Consider the following 23105-nt stretch of genomic DNA (forward strand, 5'->3'; position numbering starts at 1 on the left):
TATTTCAGGAGGTTTGGGAAGGCAGTATAATAAAAACATTGGAAATTTGATGAGATTTACAGTGTTGTGAAAAAGTCTTCAGCACATATATATAATAAGGGTGCCTAAGACTTTCCCACAGTCCCGTAGTAATTTTATGTACTGCTGCCGCAAAAGAAAACAAATTTTATGACATATGTGAGTGATGATAAACCTGACTCTGATCCCGGTCTCTGTTGTGGACTGAGAGTGGGAAGGGGGCAGGGAGAGGGGAATCATGGTTGGGAAAAGGGGAAGGGAGAGGGGAGGGAGCAGGAAGCCCCAGAGGGACATTCTGTAATGATTAATAAACCAATTATCTGGAATCAAATAACCTTGCCTGGTGTCTCAGGGCTAGGTGTGTCTGCACCTGCGACACCACCCAACCCTGGCATTCCTCCTCTGCCACCTGTCCCATACCCCTCCCATGGTGCTCCACCCTCTGCATTCCCAATATCCTTTGTTCCCACTAGATTTACAAACTCGTCTTCTGCTCCACATTGACAAATACAGTACTGGGCACCCTAGCTATATATATGTGCCTCAGATTTCTGCACAGTACTGTAGCAGCAGTTACCAAGGCCAGTCTCTCATCGAAAGGGCAAGCAATAGAGCCCAAAGTGAGACTGAAAACTAATGTCTGAGAAGTGGTCTATGAAATCCAGCTCCTCTAAAACATAGTTATACTGGACTGAATTGTGAAAGCTTTCAGAGCAAAAGTAAGTGGATAGTTTGGGACAATTCAAATGAAAATTGCAAGACTAGCATGAACTGAATTCGGAGTTCCGCAAATACTTCTAATGAAAGGTTTATGATTTCCCCTGCTCATGCTCAGATTTAAGTGTCTTTTTGCTGAGCACTGGACAACAGCCATAATGAGGTAGCATAAATCATTAGTAGCTGACTGGTTGGTGTCAGAATTAGCCTGGGGTTAAATGGGACTAATGTTATTCAGAATTATTCCCCAGCTTTCTCCAGGTAGCTCAATACTCGATCTTTAGACGTAGGTGCAAATGAAGTTTGTGCAGTTTCACTCTACTTTTTGATGTCAAGTTCTAACTGGCAATTTTCCTAAACTGGTGTGGACCTTTTATTAAGTTGTGGTCATTTCTTTAACTATTAGAGTCGTGCCTAAGGTTGAACTTAAATTGAAGAATCTAAAACTCGCCTTTTTTAATACAGAAAATAAGTCTTTCTGTTGCAATTCAATGGTTTTGAAAAATCCTTTGACATAAAATGAACTAACATAATCTCTAAGCAACAACAAGAGTCCATTTTTTAATAATTTTAATATAAACATTTATTAAACTTTAATATGTCTGAATGATGAGTAGCTGACATAGCGGAATGAATTTTCCTGCACTCTCTACTATGATGTAAAATTAATTATCTCCACTTCCCATATTACTGCAGTGACCAATCTTGACAAGTTATTTCATTGGTTGTCAAGTATCTTGGAAGACCTGAAATTGGGGGAAGCATGACCAGAAAATATTAGTATTTGTATAATGTCCAAATTGATGGCAAATTTCAGAACAGGTTCAAATTACTGAGTGTGATTGAAACCAACTTTTCACAGTGAGCTATTATGGGGATATTGTAGAGTAGATTTTTGTCCGTACACTCCAGCTGTCAAACTGGAAGGAAAGAGTGATTAGAGGGAGATGATGTTGGAAGGAAATCCCACAAGATTTGCCTTTCATTTAAAATGGATGAGGATAAGGTGTGTTCTGGACAGGACACATGGTGCTTACTGAGGGGAATAAAAAGTTCCTCTTCCTGTAGGCTGAACTTCAGTTGTTAAACAGTCGAGACTAAAATGTAGTCCCATATTAATCAGTAATCAAGAATTACATTGTAGAGTGGAAGGACACAAGGTATTCTGACATACTGTATATCATGATATACTAAGGACTGAGCCAATAGGCTGGTCCTGGACTTATTTTCCATCTGACATAGTTTGCATTTTGTTGTTTGGTTGTTTGTGGTTTTTGTATTGCTATATTTATGCTCTATTCTTGGTTGGTGTGGCTGTAATGAAACCCAATTTCTCTCGGGATCAATAAAGTATATCTATCTATCTATCTATCTGGGTATCAGGTCCCTCTTCAGGGACTATGGAAGGATTCAAGATTAGATGATGTTATGGTAGCAGAGTTCCAAAATACATGCTAATATTTTTAAAATAAATTTTAGTGGTTAGAAAAATGCCCAACCAAGTCCACGAAATCAACTTTCTAATGGCAGATCTATTTGACAGATGTTTGAAAATTCTTTAGTGAATGTCATTAAGGACTTTCATACCACAATACTAGAAAAGTTCTAAAAAATATCCTCAAAATGTCAGGAAAAAAAAGTCTGGTATCAAGTGAAAATTTCCATTTGTGAAAATGACTGACTTTAGCAGAAAATTTGTTGCCTATAGACTCAACAATTACAGCAATTAACCAAAAGAGATGGGGGGGGCAGATATTAAATGGGCTTTTTGCATCTGTTCTTACTCGGGAGATAGACATAGAACTGAGGCAAAGCAGTAGAGGCCATGCACCACATATGGATTACAGAAGTGGAGGTGTTGCTGTTTTGAAGCTAATTAGGGTGAATAAAGCCCCAGGGCTTGACAAACTGACTCTTCAGAGCTTGCTGGAGACTAGTGCAGAGATTGCAGGGGCCCTGATAGAGGTGCCGGAGGACTGGAGGATAGCTTGTGTTGTTCAAGAAAAGCTCTAAAAATAAGATGGGCAATCATCATCTTGTGATCCTGATGTCAGTAGTGGGTAAATTATTAGAAGGTATTCTAAAGGACAGGATGTATAAGTACTTAGAAACATAAGACCTGATTAGTGATTGTCAACATGGCTTTGTGTGTGACAGGTCATGTCTAACCAATTTTATAGAGCTTTTCCAAGGAGGTTGCCAGGAAAGTTAATGAAGGAAAGGCAGTGGAGATTGTCTACATGGACTTCAGTAAAGCCTTTGACAAAGTACCTCATGGGAGGCTGGTCCAGAAGATTCAGTTGCTTGGCATTCAGGATGAGGTAGTAAATTTGATTTAACATTAGCTTAGTGGGAGAAGCCAAAGAGTTTGCAGACAAGACCAAGACTGGGGACTGTGAGGAAGGTTGTTAAAGATTGGAAAGGGATCTGAATCAGCTGAAATGGGCTGAAAATAGCAGACGGAATTTACTTAAGAGGATCTGGGAATAAAAATCCATACTTCCTTGAATGTGGCATCATAGGTAGATAGGGTTGTAAAGAGAGCTTTTGGTACATTGACCTTCATAAATCAGAGTTTGAGTACAGGAGTTGGGATGTTATGCTGTAGTTGCATAGGACATTGGTGAGGGCTAATCTAGAGTATTGTGTGCAGTTCTAGTCATCTATCTACAGGAAAGACATCAATAATATTGAAAGAATACAGAGAAAATTTATAAGGATGTTGCCGGGAATTGAGGACTTGAGTTACAGGGAAAGATTTAATAGACGTGGACTTCATTCCCTGGAGCACAGGAGAAAGAGGGGAGATTTAATAGAGGTGTACAAAATGACAAAAGGTATAGACAGTGTTAATGCAAGCAGGTTTTTTCCACTGAAGTTGGGTGACCAGACCTCGAAGTCACAGGTTAAGGGTGAAAGGCGAACTATTTAAGGGAAACTTGAGGGGAGCTTCTTCACTCAGAAGGTGATGTGCCAGAGGAGTGTGGAAGGCTATTGTCTAGGTGTGGGTCAATGGGACAGGGCAGAATAGCCGTTTGGTACTGACTAGATAGGCTGAAGGGTCCTGCTTCTGTGCTGTAGTCCTCTATGACACTTGGAACTCATATGGTGACTTCAAAGGTCCTTGCTATAATCCAACATATTCATTCCACATCAATTTCCCCTACCATGCTGCAATCACTTACACCAATATGATTTATTAAATTAGCACATCAACTTGCAGATGTGGTGTATTTCATATTGTCAAATCTGTCAAGGTGCTCAAAAGGACTGTTCAAACAGAAGGATATGAACATCAGCATGTGGTCTGAAGATGACTATAAAAGATACTTTCTGTATCTGTATCTTGGGGCCGAGATAGTAAAAAGGTGCAAATGTAGTATTGGCTGGACAACACACCAAAGCTAGAGAACAAGACCACAGGGAAAAAGCCAAACCTAAGTGGGAGTTTAGCAATTGTATAAGAACACTAAATGGTGGAAGGTGAATAATGTTTATTCACTCCTGTTAAGCATTATTACAGTTTGAGACACAGGCCCTAGGCACTGAAATTTTTTTGTTTATGCATTAGTCTGTTGGTTTGCCTTGCATTTGTTGTGCCAGTTGGATGTGGAATTATTTTTTTGTTGTATTTGAAAATACCACATGACAATTATACTTACTTCATCACTGGAGGATTTGATCGTCCCTCACACAAATCCCCGTTGTCTTCCTTATGCATACCAACCATTAGCAGTTGCTTACTAAACCCTTCCTGCCTTATTGGTGAACTTGCCATTTAATTTTCTATTGCATTAAAATGCAATTACTATAGTTATTATAGGCAGATTGAAAATCTAGTTGAGTAGTACCATTTCAACATCTTACTCAATGTCAGCAAGACCAAGGAGCTAGTTATTGACTTCACGAGGAGGAAACCAGAGGACCACGAGCCAGTCCTCTTCAGAGGATCAGAGGTGGAGAGGGTCAGCAACTTTAAATTCCTCCGTGGTATTATTTCAGAGGACCTGTCCTAGACCCAGCAATTACAAAGAGAGCATAGCAGTACCTCTGCTTCCTTAGGAGTTTGTAAAGACTTGGCATGACATCTAAAACTTTGACAAACTTCTATAGCTGTGCAGTGGAGAGTATATTGACTGGTTGCATCAGTCTGTTATGGAAACACCGATGCCCTTAAATGGAAAATCCTACAAGAAGTAGTGAATACAGCCTAGTCCATCATGGGCAAAGGTCTCCCCACCACTAAGCACATCTACACAAAACAATGTCACAGGAAAGCAGCATCCATCATCAGAGACTCCCCCACCCTGAACATCAGGGACATGCTCTCTTCTTGCTGCTGCCATCAGGAACAGGATACAGGAGCCTCAGGACCCACACCACTGGGTTCTGGAGCAGTTATTACTCCTCAAACATCAGGCTCTTGAACTAAGGAGGATAACTTCACTTTGAGATGCTTCCACAGCCTATGGACTCACTTTCAAGAAGTCTTCCTTTCCTGGTCTCGATATTGTTTATTTATTATTTCTTTCTTTTTGTGTTTTTTGGCTTTTGCACACTGGGTGAACATCCAAGTTGCTGTAGTCTGTCACTGATTTTATTACAGTTATTATTCTATTATGGATTTATTGAGTATTCCCACGGGAAAATGAATCTCAGGGTTGTACATGGTGACATATTTATTTTATTAATAAATTACTTTTAACTTTGGCTCCTTACAGCTCACTTCTCCCAGACAATCCTGACTACTATAACCAACTATCACTTACAAAATCTGAAACCATTAATTGAAATCAGGACGGTTATTGCCAGTTATAAGAACTAAATTGCTGAGATGCAACCCTTCAACCACTCCTTGCATTAACTTTCATAATTTTTCCTTACATCAAATTTAATAACCACACCCAGCTCTAGCAATTGCGAATGCAATAATGAGTGACTGTAGTCATGATGCTCCCAAGGACAATAGAAGACAGTTTACATGAAATGCTTATGGTCTGGACCAGTTCTAAATAATATACAACAATTTCAAAACATGTATTTATTTACCAAGCATCTCTTGGTAGAAGTATGACTGATAAGTGGCACAATATTTATAAAATGGAAATAAACAATAAATTAGTATCTACAAAGTATTTTTACACAATGCTACACAACAATCGGACAGTGCTACAGATTCTTTAAGTGCATTGGATTGCTTTCATACCTGAATAGGGAAAAAATAAGTGCACTTTTTTTGTATATTTAAGTTATGTTTTTACACAATTTTCTATATACTTTCCATAAACTAGGAATTTTTTCTTGCAAACATCCACACTGGATAGCAAGTAGCTTCTTGTTACTGCTGCAGAGTTTCAACTAAGAAAGCACATTTATTGACTAACTATGTCAAGCTGTACATTACTAAAATTACATGGTAAAATCCTTGTCCACTTGGCACTCAAACCACCGAAAAATTTTAGAAAACCAAACACTGCCGAAAGGTTCCTGACTGAGGCAATTCCTGCTTTAAAAAAAGGAATATGGTGGCTTTGACAATAGTATTTGCTGGATCTTAGAGGAGGGCCACTCCTCTAAATGGCACTCTGGAAAAAACTGCACATGACAATTATGAAAGGCATGCATAATCTAAATAATCTGGGTTCTTTCCAGATCAGATGAAGTGACAGACTAAACTACTAATGAGACTTGAGATGCTCTTACATCTGTCATTGTAACAGGTACAGCCTGTGGAGTGGTTGGTGGTAGGGCAAGAAAGGGAGAGAGATACAAGATTACAGATGGGTGGGAACACAAACTTGACATTGGCTGCTTTGTTAAACACTGGAAGTGCCATCATTTTGCTTTAGGAGTTCCAGTAATTAAGATTTACACATCTACACCCAAGTATAAAGTTGCTAACTTGTGATTAATTCATTCCAAATAAAATATCAATATTCTAATTATCGGAAAACTTAATATATGCAGCATAAAACTTGCAATAATTACTCAGCTCCCTGTAGGACATGGCAAGCAACTGGAACAGGAGCATTCACATTTTATCCAAATATTTTCACTTCTCTTGTATAAGAAGTCATCAATTGAAACAGCTGTGCAGCTGCAATCTACATCCTTTTCTATAGAAAACTTCAGCATGGGTCCATTTAATCCCCTCAATTTAACTGCTCCTAAAAATAATTTCTAGAAGAAAATCTGGTAGTACAGGATCAATTTATTGATCCATTTTCAAGCAGAGAAAGCTGTTCTTTAGTGCACCCAAGTTGCCCACCTCTGGGAGTTTTAAAATATAACACGTCTCTCCCAAGGAATACAGTGACGAATACGGTCCTTCATTTCTGCCAATGGACATAGATAACATAACAAAATACAAATGTTTCACAAAGAGCACATTACTGTTAGGAAACTCTGGAAGACCGTCATAAAATTCTTTTTTTTTTGCATCAGGTTATGCAAATTAGTTGAGGGATGTACTTTTGTTATAAATTACTATGATTTGAGAAAAAATTACTTAGCATTTCATTTTAATCTATCTCAAGAAAGTGTTTTATATGAATGTGTTGAAGGGATCCATCCAGCCAGACCTAAAATTAAAGCGCCATACAATATTACTAAATACTATTATTAAAATCAATACAAATAAAATTTGCTTAAAGTGAGAAGCTTTTAAAATGTAACTTCCCAAATAAAAATGTTCAACTAAAAGTAGTTCCATCTGGCCAAAACTTTAGACCAGCATAATGTGGTCACAGGTTAGGCAGATCCCAGGGAAATTCCACAAATCTTTAGCTATTTTTGTTATTGTTACAAAGGGACCAAAGGTTATGCAGAATAGATCAGTTGAAGTCTCAGTAAACAGTGACTCAAAACCACATTTACATTAAAAACTGAAAAGCTCTTGCATTTTTAAAAAAATGCTTCAGAGGACAATTTAAAAGCCAGAATGCAAGAGTGTTTGACGCAGCGATCTACAATGAATTTGCAGATGTAGTTTGGAAACACAAATTTTGCCATTTAGATTGATGCAAGAAGTCTTCAGGAAAGAATTCTTCTGTTGTGTCACTCCTCGGGGAAATGCTCAGACTACTTTCACCATAACTCATTTCTTCACAAGAATCATCACTAAAAAAAAACCAAAATGACGATCAGTAATAGAAAACCTCAAAGGAAAAATCAAATTCAGCACTCTACTATACAGAACATTATGTTTCAGCAAACAACTATGTAAACACGATTTTAAATATAAGAGTGGCTCCATAAGACAGCCAAAGATATTTACCTTTCTGTTTCATTGTAACAGCCAGCTTCTGGAATTGTTGGCAGTTCAGGAACACTATAATAACTATTCTGCAAGTGACGGGCTGTACGCCGTGAAACAATCCACACTAGCTTCTTGTTATCAGGTTTGCAGCATTCAGGTGAAGAGTAGTCAGCCAGGCATTTTGAGACCAATTCACGCCAGTATGCCAAGTCACCATGGCTTATCTGAAAAACCATGTTGACAAAATTGTTCCATAAATCATAAAAGCTCACTAAAAATAGTCTACTTTTCCCATTACAATTCCTTATTGTCACATATACTTCTAAAATTAAAGACAGTGAACTGGATTGTGCAGATTTTTTCCCCCGAGCATTGATAGCAACAATGAATGTCAGCTTGTTCTTAACTTCATTGTTTACACATTGCAATACAGAAGATAAGGCGAGCTACAGGTCAGATGCCAGCACATCCAAAGACCAATTGGTCTCAGCATTGATTGCAGGAGCAAAGCCAATACACTAAACTGAAGGGCCAGATGTATGGTTCATGTAGAACACAGGGGTAGGCCCCTTGGCCCAGAATATTGTGCCAAACTAATTAAATTAATAATCAAATGTCCAACTAAACTGTCACTTCTGCCTACGCAATGTCCATATTCTTCCATTGCCTGCATACATGTGCATATCTGAGAACCTCCGGAACGCTTCCATCGTACTGTCTCCACCACCCCATGCAGTGCATTCCAGGCATCCGCCAGTCTGTAAAAGAAACCTTACACATTTGATTCAAGGTTGTTTAATATCATTTCCATTACACAACTCACACCTTAAATACCTGACATTTCAAGCTTCAGAAAAAAGATACTGGCCGTCTACTCTCTCCATGCCTCTCAATCATATAAACTTCTAACAGACATCCTCTCAGCCTCCACTGCTCAAGAGAAAGCAACCCAACTTTGTCCAACCTCTCCTTATAGCTCCTGCCCTCTAATACAGGCAGCATCCTAGTAAACTCCTTCTGCACCTTCCCCAAAATGTCCACATCCTACCTATAATGCAGGGGTTCCCAATCTATTTTATGCCATGGGGCCAAGTGATCTGTGGGAACTCCTGCATAATGTGACTGGAACTGAACGTAGCACTCCAGGTGCAGCTTAGAGTTTTGTTAAACTGCAACACAGCTTCCTAATTCCTGAACTTGGTTCCTCAAATCATAAACAAGTATGTTAAATGCCTTCTTTACCACCTTACCTGTGTAAACTCATTCAGGGTGCTATAGACTTGGAGTGTTAAGTGTTTTGCCATTAATAGTGTACTATCCCCTTAGACTTGTTCTCTGAAAGTGTAATCCTTCACATTTGGCTGGGTTAAAATCCATCTGCCATTTCTCTGCCTATACCTGCACTGACTACATCCAGCCACTCTGAGCTATTGGCACCACTACTAATCTTCGTAAACTTACTAACCAGCCATCCACACTTTAATCTAAGTCATCGCACAAATAGCAGAGGTACCAGTTCAGATCCCTGCAGGACACACTTCCAACAGAGCAAATCCCATAGACCACTACCCGTTGTCTTCTATGGGCAAGCCAATGCTGCACCTAACCAGCAAATTCACCTTGGATCCCACGCATCTTACTTCTCTGGTTGAGCCTCCCATGAGGAACCTTGCCAAACACCTGACTAAAATCCACAGAGACAACATCTACAGCTCAATCTTCGTCACCCGCTCAAAAAAAATCATAATCAAGTTAATAAAACCATGATTTGCCCTGCCTACAGGCATGCTGACTGCCTCTAATTAGGCCTTGGTTTTCCCAATTGCTTACTAATCCTCTCTAGTAACTTCCCTACACTGACATGAGCAAAAAAAACTGGTACTTTAGAAATTAATTTTAGTAATCACTAGAGACTTTTAAGTGCAGTTCAACGACATCTGACAGGACACAGGACTGTCCTGGCACAAGATCTGCAGTACAAATCAGACATACCAGTTTGCAGAATGAGGAACCTGTATGTTGCAAGGAGTGAGACGTAGGACAGAACATATCCATTGTACTTCAGTCTATCTAAGTGTAAATTTGCTGTATATTGCAGCATTGACTGCTGTATAACAATGGTCAAAGAAACTGTAAAGTATGCTCACAGCCATAATTCTTATTTTTAGTGAGAAAAAGATAAAATTCACATCAAATCTGCATCACTGCATGATACGAAAACCCCACTGCAGTGCAGAGCAAGACTCAACAACGGGTAGTCAAAATTGTCCAAAGCATCACTGGCACCAGCCCATCTGCCATCAAGGACATAGATACAAGAAAGGTGCTAGAAAAGGGCCAGTAACATCATGAAGAATCCCACCCATCCTACTCATGGACTGTTTGTCCCACTCCCGTCAGGGTGGAGGCATCGTAGCATTCACACCAGGATCATCAGAAACAGTTACCTTCCCTAAGCCATCAGACTGATCCACAACCACCACCACCACCACCATGATTTAAGGTCAGAGTCACCTTATGCACAGATACTCCCGTACCTAAAGTTACTTCATGTACAGTACATACAATGTATGCAAGCTATATTATGTATTTATATTTATTATTTTTTAGTTGTGTTCTTTATCTTGCTTTTTTTGTGCTGTATCAGATCTGGAATAACAATTATTTTGTTCTGCTTCACATTTGTGTACTGGAAATTATATTAAATGACCTTGAATCATCATATATTCTGCTAATTTACAGCCTGCAGTGGGGAAAGATCCTTGTTTCTGCAGTGAACTTTGCATCTGTGAGCATTACTGTGCAAAACTGAATTTCTAATAAGTTCCAAGTCAGCAATTCCCATTGATGGCAAAACAATTTTTATTGGATGCAAGTTAAAATGAAAAAAAAGTGTATATGCACTCAATAGAGGGCACTGAGAAATATTTTGAAGAAATGCTTACCTTGGAATGTTTTTGAATACGCAGTATAATCTCAAACAAGTCTACAGATTTCAGGTTTTCAACTTCAAGGGTCAAAAGCGATAAAGCCAATACAGATGGCTGCAAAGCAAAGGACATTGCTGTTTAGTTTTTCGTTTATCAAACAGGAAATGTTTATTGTGTTCAGAAAGTGACCAATGCATTCTATTAAACTTACTTTGGCCTTTGAAAATCTAAATCGACAGTTACAGGCTTTGAGTTGTGCTTCCAGTTTATCAAGGATTAAGTATTCTTTCCTAAGGAATAAAGAATATGGTATACAAAACAATTCCGTAACAAATCTATGTAATCTGTAGCAGACATCCCACCTCTCCCAGAAGTTCCAGGAGTCTCCCGCATATTAATAGTGGCTCCCTGATGCCCGCAAATTATATACAATATCACGGAAATCAATTTTTTTGAGACAGAGAGAGAATGCGCCATGGGAGAGTGTTCCAAAAAAAAAATATAAAATGTATGTCACCCCAGACTACCCTAAAGTGTACCCCTGCCTAATAGCAGTCAAAAATAATGACAGTGTCGCTCGCTGCACTGTTTGCAACAGTGACTTTTCTATTGCCCATGGTGGGTTAAGACTGTAAAAGGCATGTTGAGGTGAGTTTAACAGGTGCCATTCATTCATTAGCATAGCTAACGTTATTTAAGCTAGCTGGCTAGCCGCTAAGGAGCTACTCTATTGCAAACATCCCACCTCTCCCGGAAGTTCCTGGAGTCTCCCGCAAATTGATGGTGCTACCCCCCTGAAATGGGTTTTTGCAGGGTGGGATGTCTGCTGTAGCTCTTGGGTTACATTTGCACAAGAGCAAACAGCATGTCGTACAACTACATTTGTGATTGCATTACTTATAAACAGAGGAAAATCTCTTGAAGTTCTTACTTAAAAATTAGGACAAATGTTATGCAATAACTTTATGAAAACAAATTATATTTAGCCAAAAGTACTGAAGGGTATTCCCACTATTAGACCATAAGACATAGGAGCAGAATTATCCCATTTGGCCCATCGAGTCTGCTCCACCATTTAATCAAGTCTGACTTATTTTTCCTTGAAACATTATTCTCCCGCTTTCCCCCTCAAAACCTTTGATGCCTTCACTAATTAAGTATCTATCAACCACCACTTTAAATGTACCAAATGGCAGCCTCTATAACCATCTGTGGCAATGAATTCCACGGACTCACCACCTTCTGGCTAATGAAATTCCTCCTCATCTCTGTTCTAAAGGAATGCCTTTGTATCCCGAGGCTGTGCCCCCTGGTCCTGGACTCCCCACTATTGGGTACATCTTTTCCACATACACTCTATCTAAGCCTTTCAATATGCTATAGCTTTCAATGAGTCATCAAACGTTCTCAATCTATTCCAGCTGCTACCATCTGGGAAAAGGTACCACAGCATAAAAGCCAGGACCAACAGGCTCTGGGACAGCTTCTTCCACCAGGCCATCAGACTGATTAACTCATGCTGATTTGAGAGTACTCTATACTACAAACATTGACTGTTCTATTTCTTATAAATTACTTTGATTGCACATTTAGACAGAGGTGTAACGTAAAGATTTTTACTCCTCATCTATGTGAAGGTTGTAAGAAATAAGTTCAATTCATTCATGTTAACCCTTTCATTCCTGGGATAATTCTCATGAATCTCCTCTAGACCCTCTACAATGACAACATACCCTTCTCAGATAAGGGACCCAAAACTGCTCACAAAACTTCAAGTGCTGTCTGCTTAATGCCTTAGAAAGCCTCATTATTACATCCTTGCTTTCATATTCTAGTCCTTAACGAATTGATAACTAGATAGATACTTACTCTTCAGTTATATGGTAGTGTGCTAGGGCATGATACAGGTGTAAAAAATGGTAGGCTGTAACAGCTTTCAGTTCGCCACTTAGTTTTTCACAGACAATGTTTTCCATTCTCTTGAGATCAGACACTGTAAACTTGCAATGGCTGATGCGAAGGAGATCATGGTCAGAAGGAACATTGCATTCTTCCTCAATGGCCTTTACTGCTAGATGGAAAACACTTATTCCAAGACAAGGCAGATGTTTTGGTCGCACCTGCAGAAAGAGTGTAAGCTGTCAGCTGTGTTCTAATTACATGAACACAAGTAAAATAAAAAGTTTAGCAGACCTACCATAGATCATATTAATCAGCTAATCAAAGAAATAGTCAAAAGGATTGAACAACTGTTCAAAATTCTAACCTTCATTAAGGACAGAAATCTGTCCAATAGATTGACTGCCAATACAAAAGTTTCTGTACTGCAGCCAAAGAACCTGGTCAAACTCCGGAGATCTTCCACTTTGGCATCTCTTAATTTTGGGGTGACACAATCATCATTCTGTAAACCAAAAGCAAAAATTACTGGAATAATTTCATTTGTCAGCTGAACATCAATTAAAACAGCAGGTGGTAAAGTTTCTACTTTGTAGGCTGGATTCGAATGAAAGTTAAATGCAACACTCCTAAATGACTGAAGTGTTATAAAACAAAAAAGATCACAGATGCTGGAATCTGGAACAAAAATAAAACACTGGAAAAACTCAGATCAGGCAGTATCTGGAGGTAAAAGGTACTAATCAATATTTTAATTCGAAACCCTGTCTCAGTCCCTGCAATGCATTTTTAAAATTTAAGATAAAATTGTAGAAAAATTCTCAGGAAAATCTCAAGTGAATCTACACAATGACAAAAGCAGAAATTAGAATTGAACAGTTAATAGGCAGTGATTGTACAATGTTTAAACAAACCTGTCTTTAATTTATAAGCATAATCTTTGTCAAAAATTTATTTCAATGGTCTCAAACTCTAGCATTACAAGACCAGAAGACAGGACCAGAATTGGGCCTTTCTGTTTCAATAGGTTAAATCCCAGCAACAATGTATTTGAAAACAAAAGCTCTAGCTTCAAGCACATGATGAATTAAGAGACAATGCCAATTCGTAATGCTATATTAACCCCAGGGACAGCACAACAAAATAATTCTTGCTTCTCAGTCTTCAATGGAGCACATCAAGATTGGAAGCAAAAAGTTTGTCATGGAGCCGAATAAATACAAGATGAACCAATGTTCCCCCCTCCACCACACCCACCTGCCTCACCAACACCATCAGATACAGGCTTACCTCCAGTGTTGATTCGATTGCATCAAGACCTCTCGGGCGTGGTAAAAATTTGGATTCCTGCTCCAAATATTGATTTATCTGCTTCAATAGTTTATAAGCTTCATTGTTGCGTTCGTGAGAGGATAGATCTTTCATCTTAAAAGTTAAAAATGTTCCAGAGTTACAAACACTAAAAATGTATTAATGAAACAAAAAGAGTAACGCAGAAAGTGACGGAATATTTGTGCAATTTAAATTCAGCTCTTTCAATACTACAAAGTCAATACAGTAAGAAATTTCAGCGGGACGAGATGCAGTTGAGACAGTTAACGATTACACTAAGGAAACAGTTAAGAGCTCGGTAATTTGACGTGCCCGCTCCCATTCAAATACATAAACCTAAACTACTCTCGGCTTTAACCTTTAATCCGACCCGCTCCCAAACATCAAAAGCTCTGCCCGATTTAACACCCGTATTACCCCCTACCCATTACCACCATTCCTCGTACTGATATGAAACCAGAGCGGGTCCTCACTCCCCGCGTACCCCCAGTTTAACACCGATCCAAGCCGAGTGCTCACAGCCAAACCGAAGGGGGTATGGGGAGGGGGGGCACAGATGGGACTGAGCAGAATTAAAACGGGGCTGGCACGGGATAGATGGGCCGAAGGCCCTGTTTCTGTGCGGTGGTGGTTTAAGACGATGTGACTTCCCCCTCTGAACTCACTGTTTTGTTGTTGAAAGCTGTCCTCGGGTGTCAAACCTTGGAGTCGAGAAGAGGGGACGGGGTGCCGTCGATCACCCGCTCTCCTGCCGTCCGTCCGTCCGTCCGTCCCCGTCCCCCCAGCCCCGCGTCTGTCCTTCCCCCGCTGCTTCACTACAGCCCCCGGTCCCGGTCCCTGTCCCTGTCCTGTCCTGTCCCGTCCCGGCCCCAGCCGCCTCGCAGTCCTCCCGGTGTTGAGCGACTCCGGACCGCGATGACGTCACCGCGGCGGAGGAGTCCGCCGATCACAAAATAGTCCGCCCGCTTCTCCCCCAGACGGTCGGCCCAGCTTGGCCCCCGCCCGTGTGGTACCGTAACTTCCTCAGCCCGGATGCTCTGAGCGAGATTGCCGCTGTGGTCCGCAGCCCTTCCCTGCTTTTGTTTATTTGGAGACGCGAATGTGCATTCCTCCCTCAGTTAGTGCATGTTGTCACTCCAGTTAAATGTCCATCACCGATTGGCTATTTCGAAAAGTCCGCCTAAAATGGCTTTTAGTAATTGGTCGGCCGTGTCGGAACCTGGTTGATCAATATAACTGTATAGAGATTTACGATTGGCTATATGTAGCTAAACTAGAGGCTTGATTGGTCAATTGTAGCTCAATTGCCGGCTGCTAATTGGTGGATATAGACTTTAAACATTTGTAGTGTTGTTAAGCAGATTTCAACCTCATTAACTAAGGTCCTTGAACCATTGCATATCTAAATAAACCTCACTCTCTTGTGAAACCAAAGGAAGCTGAAATACTACTTTTTAAAATTATTTCCCTGTAACAAATTACTTAATAATGGTTACACAAACAACAGGAATTCTGCAGATGCTGGAAATTCAAGCAACACACATCAAAGTTGCTGGTGAACGCAGCAGGCCAGGCAGCATCTGTAGGAAGAGGTACCATCGACGTTTCAGGCCGAGACCCTTCGTCAGGACTGAAAGGGAAGGGAAGAAGTCAGAGTGAGAAGGTGGGGGAGAGGAGGAAGAAGTACAAGGTGGTAGGTGGTAGGGGAAGGGGTGAAGTAAAGAGCTGGTTATTTCATTGGTGAAAGATATACAGGGCTGGAGAAGGGGGAATCTGATTGGAGAGGACAGAAGGCCATGGAAGGAAGGGAAGAGGAGGATCACCAGAGGGAGGTGATGGGCAGGTAAGGAGATCAGGGGAGAGAGGGAAACAGGAATGGGGGAATGGTAAGAGAGGGCAATTACTGGAAGTTCAAGAAATTGATATTCATGCCAGTAGGTTGGAGGCTGCTCAGATGGAATATACAGTGTTGCTACTCCAACCTGAATGTGGCTTATTGTGACAGTAGAGGAGACCATGGATTCAAATGTTGGAATGGGAATGGGAAGCAGAATTAAAATGGGTGGCCACCAGGATACCCTGCTTTTTGTGGCACAGGACTGGCAGGAGAATGACACAGGACTAGGTAGCGTTGAGATTTACCAGGTGAAAACAAACAGACAAGCAATATCGCTTACACCAGAAGTGAACAGCAAATTAATTAAAATGGAATTAGACGCTGTCTCGTCTGTTTCAGTCATTCCACAAAATGAGTTTGAAAGACATTTCAAAGACACTGAACTGAAGCCTGCAGACATCCAACAAAGAACTTATACTAGAGAAAAGATCATTCCTGTGGGAAGGACATTCATAACAGTGAAATACAACAATGAATAACAAGCAACACACATAAAAGTTGCTGGTGAACGCAGCAGGCCAGGCAGCATCTCTAGGAAGAGGTGCAGTCGATGTTTCAGGGAGAGACCCTTCAACAGGACTAACTGAAGGAAGAGTGAGTAAGGGATTTGAAAGTTGGAGGGGGAGGAGGAGATCCAAAATGATAAGAGAAGACAGGAGGGGGAGGGATGGAGCCAAGAGCTGGACAGGTGATAGGCAAAAGGGATACGAGAAGACCATGGGACAGGAGGTCCGGGAAGAAAGACAAGGGGGGGGACCCAGAGGATGGGCAAGGGGTATATTCAGAGGGACAGAGGGAGAAAAAGGAGAGTGAGAGAAAGAATGTGTGTATAAAAATAAATAACAGATGGGGTACGAGGGGGAGGTGGGGCATTAGCGGAAGTTAGAGAAGTCGATGTTCATGCCATCAGGTTGGAGGCTACCCAGATGGAATATAAGGTGTTGTTCCTCCAACCTGAGTGTGGCTTCATCTTTACAGTAGAAGAGGCCGTGGATAGACATGTCAGAATGGGAATGGGATGTGGAATTAAAATGTGTGGCCACTGGGAGATCCTGCTTTCTCTGGCGGACAGAGCGTAGGTGTTCAGCAAAGCAGTCTCCCAGACTGTGTCGGGTCTTGCCAATATATAAAAGGCCACATCGGGAGCACCAGATGCAGTATATCACCCCAGCTGACTCACAGGTGAAGTGTCGCCTCACCTGGAAGGACTGTTTGGGGCCCTGAATGGTGGTAAGGGAGGAAGTATAAGGGCATGTGTAGCACTTGTTCCGCTTACACGGATAAGTTCCAGGAGGGAGATCAGTGGGGAGGGATGGGGGGGACGAATGGACAAGGGAGTTGTGTAGGGAGCAATTCCTGCGGAATGCGGGGGGGGGGGGGAGGGAAAGATGTGCTTAGTGGTGGGATCCCGTTGGAGGTGGCGGAAGTTACGGAGAATAATATGTTGGAGCCGGAGGCTGATGGGGTGTTAGATGAGGACCAGGGGAACCCTATTCCTAGTGGGGTGGCGGGAGGATGGAGTGAGAGCAGATGTACGTGAAAGGCGGGAGGATGGAGTGAGAGCAGATGTACGTGAAACGCATTGGGCTGTTGTGAGGTAAAAACAAGAGGGCCAACATTGTGGGGATGTGAGTGGTTGAGACAACTACAACCTGATAGGAGATCCATCCACCATTTGCTTGCCATATCCCCTGTAACAGAGTCAACTCAAAGCAAATTAAGAAAGGTACTGAATGATGCCACAGCAGTGTTCGAGGATGGCATTGGAAAACTCAAACATATCGAGGGTAAAATAGTGTTAAATGAAAATGCCACACCCAAGTTCTACAAAGCCCATCCGGTTTCTTAAACCATCTGTGATAAAGTAGCCAGTGAGCTAGATTGCATGCAGACTGAATAAATTCTTTCCCAGGTTGACGGGAGCCATGGATAACACCAATGGTCCCAGTAGCCAGTAGATAAGTAGTAACCCCTCCCCCCCAACCCCAGTCAGGAGAGACATTATCTCACAAGAGTAAGAAATCCGATGTCTATATAGTAGTTGTATTATATAGTATACTATGTGTATAGATGACCTGCGGTGATCTTAAGGTCATCATCAAACCAATACTAAAAGTAGATCAATACCCTCTGCCCAGGATAGAGGATATCTTTGCAAACCTTTTGGGAGGGCAACACTTCAGCAAAGTGGACTTAGATGAGGCCTACCTATGGATGGAGATGGAATAAGAGTCTAAAATATTTCTCATCATAAAACACTCACAGCGTGCTTTATCGCTATAATAGGCTTATTTTTGGAGTTGCATTTGCACCTGCACTCTGGCAGAAAGCTATATATGGAACAGGTGATGCAAGGCTGCCCAGGCGCTCAGTGTTTCGCAGATGACATCATCGTTATGAGTTAGGATGATAAGGAACATCACCAAAATCTCAAGAGTGATAAAAGATTAGATGATTATAGTCCCAGTGCATGATGCAACAAGCGTGAATTCATCAAACCAAGTATCATTTACTGTGGTCACACTATTAAGGCACGAGGATTACACAAGTGTGGTGATAAAATCCAAGCAGTGGTGTATGCATCAAAGTCAAAGGACATTTCACAGTTGCAGTTCTTTCTAGGATTAGTCCATCATTATAACAGGTTCTTGCCCAACCTGGTTACTGTGCTCCATCCCCTGAACTTATTACTACAGATCAGGAAGAAATAGTAATGGATAAAGTAGTGTGAGGTGGCTTCCCAAAAAGTAAAAGAAATGGTGAAGTCAGACACTGTACTCACACATTATGATCCACGTCATTCGGTGAACCTTACCACGCGCCGTTCGGATTGCCAACATGTCCAGAGGAAAGGTGTCAGGAGCTGTCAGAACCACTTCCTGCAGTCCCAGAGTTGACTCCTACAGACATCATGGAGGGGACCCCAGAACCTGAGATTGTTTCACAGCCATAAGCCTCCCCTGCCAAGTAATAACCCCTCCCCGCCAACCCCGGTCAGGAGTGACGTTATCTCACAAGAGTAAGAAATCCGATGTCTATATAGTAGCTGTATTATATAGTATACTGTGTGTATAGATGAGATGTATTCTCTATTGAGTTAGAGTTTATATCTAAGCAGGGAGCAGTGTAGTGTATTTAATATTTCAGTAACATTTGAATAATATTGTAACTACTTTGTTTGATTAAGCTTTATTTGTTGTTTACATAATTCATTACAGATTATATGTGAAAATACGTGAATTGCATACTGGACATCATGACGCTACCATGTGATAAGTGCGCTCCTCGTTTAAAGTACAAACAAAGTTAGACGCACGTTATGGATTCACCATGTTTTCCTTTCAATTAGTATCTAATGTTTTGGAGTTACGAAACAAAATAAGAGAAGTAATGGGCTGGAGAAGGAGGAATCTGTTAGGAGAGGAGAGGGGACAGTGGGAGAAAGTGAAAAAAGGAGGAGTAGCGGGGGAGGTGATAGGCAGGCAAGGAGAGGCAGTAAGAGTCCAGAGTGGGAAAAGGAAGAAGAGGGAAGGGGAGGGTATTTTTTATTGGAAGGAGAAATTGATGTCCATGCCATCAGGTTGGAGGCTACCCAGACGTAATGTGAGGTGTTGCTCCTCCCTGAGGGCCACCTCATCGTGGCAAAGGAGAAAGTCACGGACCGACATGTTGGAACGGGAATGGCGATAGGAATTAAACCACCACCAGGTTCAAGAACAGTTACTAACCCTCAACCATCACACTCTTGAACAAAAGGGGATAATGACATTCATTTAAGGATTCTTCTCTTGTTATTTCGTGCTCATTATTTATTGCTATTTATTTATTTATTATCTGCACTTGCACAGTTTGTTTACAGCTCCTGATGTTTACAGTTTACAGATCCTGTTTGCAGTTGCTGTTTTATAGATTTACTCAGCATGCATGCAGAGAAGGAATCTCAGGGTTGTATGTGGTGACTTATAAGTTCTCTGATAATAAATTTTATTTGAACTTTTTGAACTTTGAAATGTTTGGCCACCACGAAATTACGCTTTTGGCGGAATGAGTGGAGGTTCTCGACAAAGCAGTCCCGCAGTTTACGGTGGGTCTCATCAAAGTAGAGGAGGCTACATTGGGATCAGGTACATATTAGATTCTGACCCTACTACATGAAAATATACGCTTAATCCTTGCGGAATAATCATAGAATTTCCAGTGCAAAAGTTTCATCTTTGGTGAGAAACCCAAGAAAGAAATAGAGCAATAAATTAAAAAATCAGTTCATTCAATTGCTTTGAATATGGTCAGAAGTACTGACAGGCATTCCCACTGTTAGTCCATAGACACGGGAGCAGAGTGATGCCGTTCGACCCATTGAATCTGTTCCACCATTCAGTCATGTCTGATTTATTTTCCCTTTCAACCCCCATTCTCATGCCTTCTCAAAGAGTCAAAGGTAAAATTTAATGTCAGAGAAACGTATACAATATATATCTTTTCCATAAGGTTCTCTCCATAACCTTTGAAACCCTTATTAATTAAGTAACTTCGGGCCTCCAATTTAAATATATCCAATGACTTGACCTACACAGCAGTCTGTGGTAATTAATTCCAGAGACTCCCCACCCTTATGGCTAAAGGAAGTCCTCCTCATCTCTTTCCTAAAGGGATGTCCTTGTATCCTGAGGCTGTACCCTGTGGCCTTAGACTATCCCACTATTACAAACATCATCTCCATGTCCACTCTACCCCTTTCAATATTCAGTAGTTTCAGTGAGAAACCCTCCTAAACTGTGAGTAAATGCCCAGACCCATCAAACGCTCCTGATATGTTAACCCTTTCATTCCTGACATCATTCTTGTAACCATCCTCTGGATGTTCTCCAATGCCAGCACATCTTTTTTCAGATCTGGGGCCCAAAACTGCTAACAATATTCGAAACGCATTGTGACCAATTCCTTACAGAGCTTCAGTATTACATCCTTATTTTTAAATTCCTGTCCTCTTGATATAAGTGCCAATTGCCTTCCTTACTACCATAAAACCTTAAGACCATAAGACATGGGAGCAGAATTAGGTTATTCAGCCCATCGAGTCTGCTCCACCTTTCAATCATGATTGATTTACTATCCCTCTCAGCCCATTCTTCTGCCTCCGCCCCGTAACCTTTCACACCCTGACTAATCAAGAATCTATCAAGCTTCACTTTAAATATACCCAATGACTTGCCCTCCAGAGCCATCTGTAGCAATGAATTCTACAGATTCACTACCCATTAGTTAGAGCAATTCCTCCTCATCTCTGGTCTAAATGGATGTCCCTCTATTCTGAAGCTGTGCCCTTTGATCCTAGACTCCCCCACTACGGGGACATCTTCTTCATATCCACCCTCTATAGCTCTTTCAATATTCAGTAGGTTTCAATGAGAAACCTATTTACGGTTGACTTGAGGTTGGTAAGACTGAACATCCGAGGAGAGCCGCCAATGAGACCTGCTCCTCGGTCATCTCCGAGGCTGAGGTACGTAGAACATTCCAACGTGTCAGCAGCCACAAGGCGGGGAGCCGGGCGGCATCCCAGGGCACGTCCTCAAAGTGTGTGTGGAACAGCTGGCTGGTGTGTTTACGGACATTTTCAATCTCTCCCTCTCCCAGTGTGTAGTGCCTTCCTGTTTCAAATTGTCCATCATTGTCCCTGTACCTAAGAAAACCAAGGTAGCATGCCTGAATGACTGGCGCCCTATTGCACTCACCTCAATTATAAGCAAGTGCTTTGAGAAGCTGGTTAAAGACTACATCTGCTGTGTGCTACCACTCACACAGGACCCCCTACAATTCGCCTACTGTTGGAACCGGTCTACCAATGACGTCATAGCCACAGAACTACACACCGTCCTCACTCACCTGGAGAAGAGGGATGCATACATTGGAATGTTGTTCCTGGACCACAGTTCAGCATTCAACACCATAATTCCCTCCGGACTTGACAGGAAGCTCAGAGACCTCGGCCTTCACCCTGCCTTGTGCAGCTGGATCCTGGACTTCCTGTCAGATTGCCGGCAGGTGGTAAGAGTGGGCTCCCTCACTTCTTCCTCTCTGACCCTCAACACAGGTGCCCCCTGGGTTGTGTCCTGAGTCCCCTTCTCTACTCCCTTTACACCCATGACTGTACTCCCACACTCAGCTCCAAACTGATGATCAAATTGGCAGGTGACACGACATTGATCGGCCTTATTCCTAGTGGTGATGAGACAGCCTACAGAGGAGGGGTTGACACCGTGACACAGTGGTGCCAGGATAACAATCTCTCCCTTAATGTCCAAAAATCAAAAGAGCTGATCATGGATTACAGGAGGAATGGAGACAGGCTCAGCCTGAATCAATGGGTCTACAGTTGAGAGGGTTTGTAGTTTCAAGTTCCTTGGTATACACATCACCGATAATCTCACCTGGACTATACACACCAGTTTTGTGGCAAGAAAAGCACAACAGAATCTCGTCCACTTCAGGTAACCGAAGAAGTTCGGCATGAACCCCCAAATCCTCAACCCCTTCTACAGGGGCACCATTGAGAGCACCCTGACTGGCTGTATCACCATCTGGTATGGGAACTACACCAACCTTGATCGCTGGGCACTGCAGAGAGTGGTATGGACAGCCCAGCGCATCTGTGGATGTGAACCTCCCTCCATCGAGGATATTTACAGCAGCAGATGCGTAAAGAAGGCCTGAAAGATCATCAGGGACACCAGTCAACCCAACCATAAACTGTTTCAGCTGCTTCCATCTGGCAAACGGTCAGTCAGTCAGTCAGTCAGTGGGTCCCAAACATGGGGTTGGCGGCTATGCACCTCCGTCTTTTTTGATCTTGCGACAGCACTGAGTACAGCCTCTCCTCCAGTTTGTTCTCGCTGGCTGCTCCCGCCGAACTTGAGCCCGAGGCCATGTCGGCCTCCAGCCGCGGCTGCTTCTTCGAGCTCGGCCATTGCTTAGGCGGAGGCCTTGGGCAGGTCCAGGCACACGGTGCAGCGCCCAAGTCATCATCTCTTCTAACTAAGTGCATAGCATACGA

The 23105-nt window shown here is 41.8% G+C and overlaps 1 protein-coding gene across 1 annotated transcript; it reads right to left on the reverse strand.

Moving 5' to 3' along the window:
• Positions 1–5396: 5396 nt before the first annotated feature.
• ccng2 (cyclin G2) lies at positions 5397–15216 on the reverse strand. The gene is made up of 8 exons (XM_072253056.1): positions 14820–15216; positions 14113–14247; positions 13190–13327; positions 12793–13043; positions 11135–11213; positions 10939–11037; positions 8012–8217; positions 5397–7854 (listed from the first exon to the last, which is right to left on the reverse strand). Exons 2-8 carry the CDS (start codon positions 14245–14247, stop codon positions 7701–7703), a joined length of 1062 nt encoding a protein of 353 aa, XP_072109157.1. The 5' UTR covers positions 14820–15216; the 3' UTR covers positions 5397–7700.
• Positions 15217–23105: the final 7889 nt, after the last annotated feature.

This window comes from Mobula birostris, chromosome 3, assembly GCF_030028105.1.
Source record: "Mobula birostris isolate sMobBir1 chromosome 3, sMobBir1.hap1, whole genome shotgun sequence".
Lineage (NCBI taxonomy): Eukaryota > Metazoa > Chordata > Chondrichthyes > Myliobatiformes > Myliobatidae > Mobula > Mobula birostris.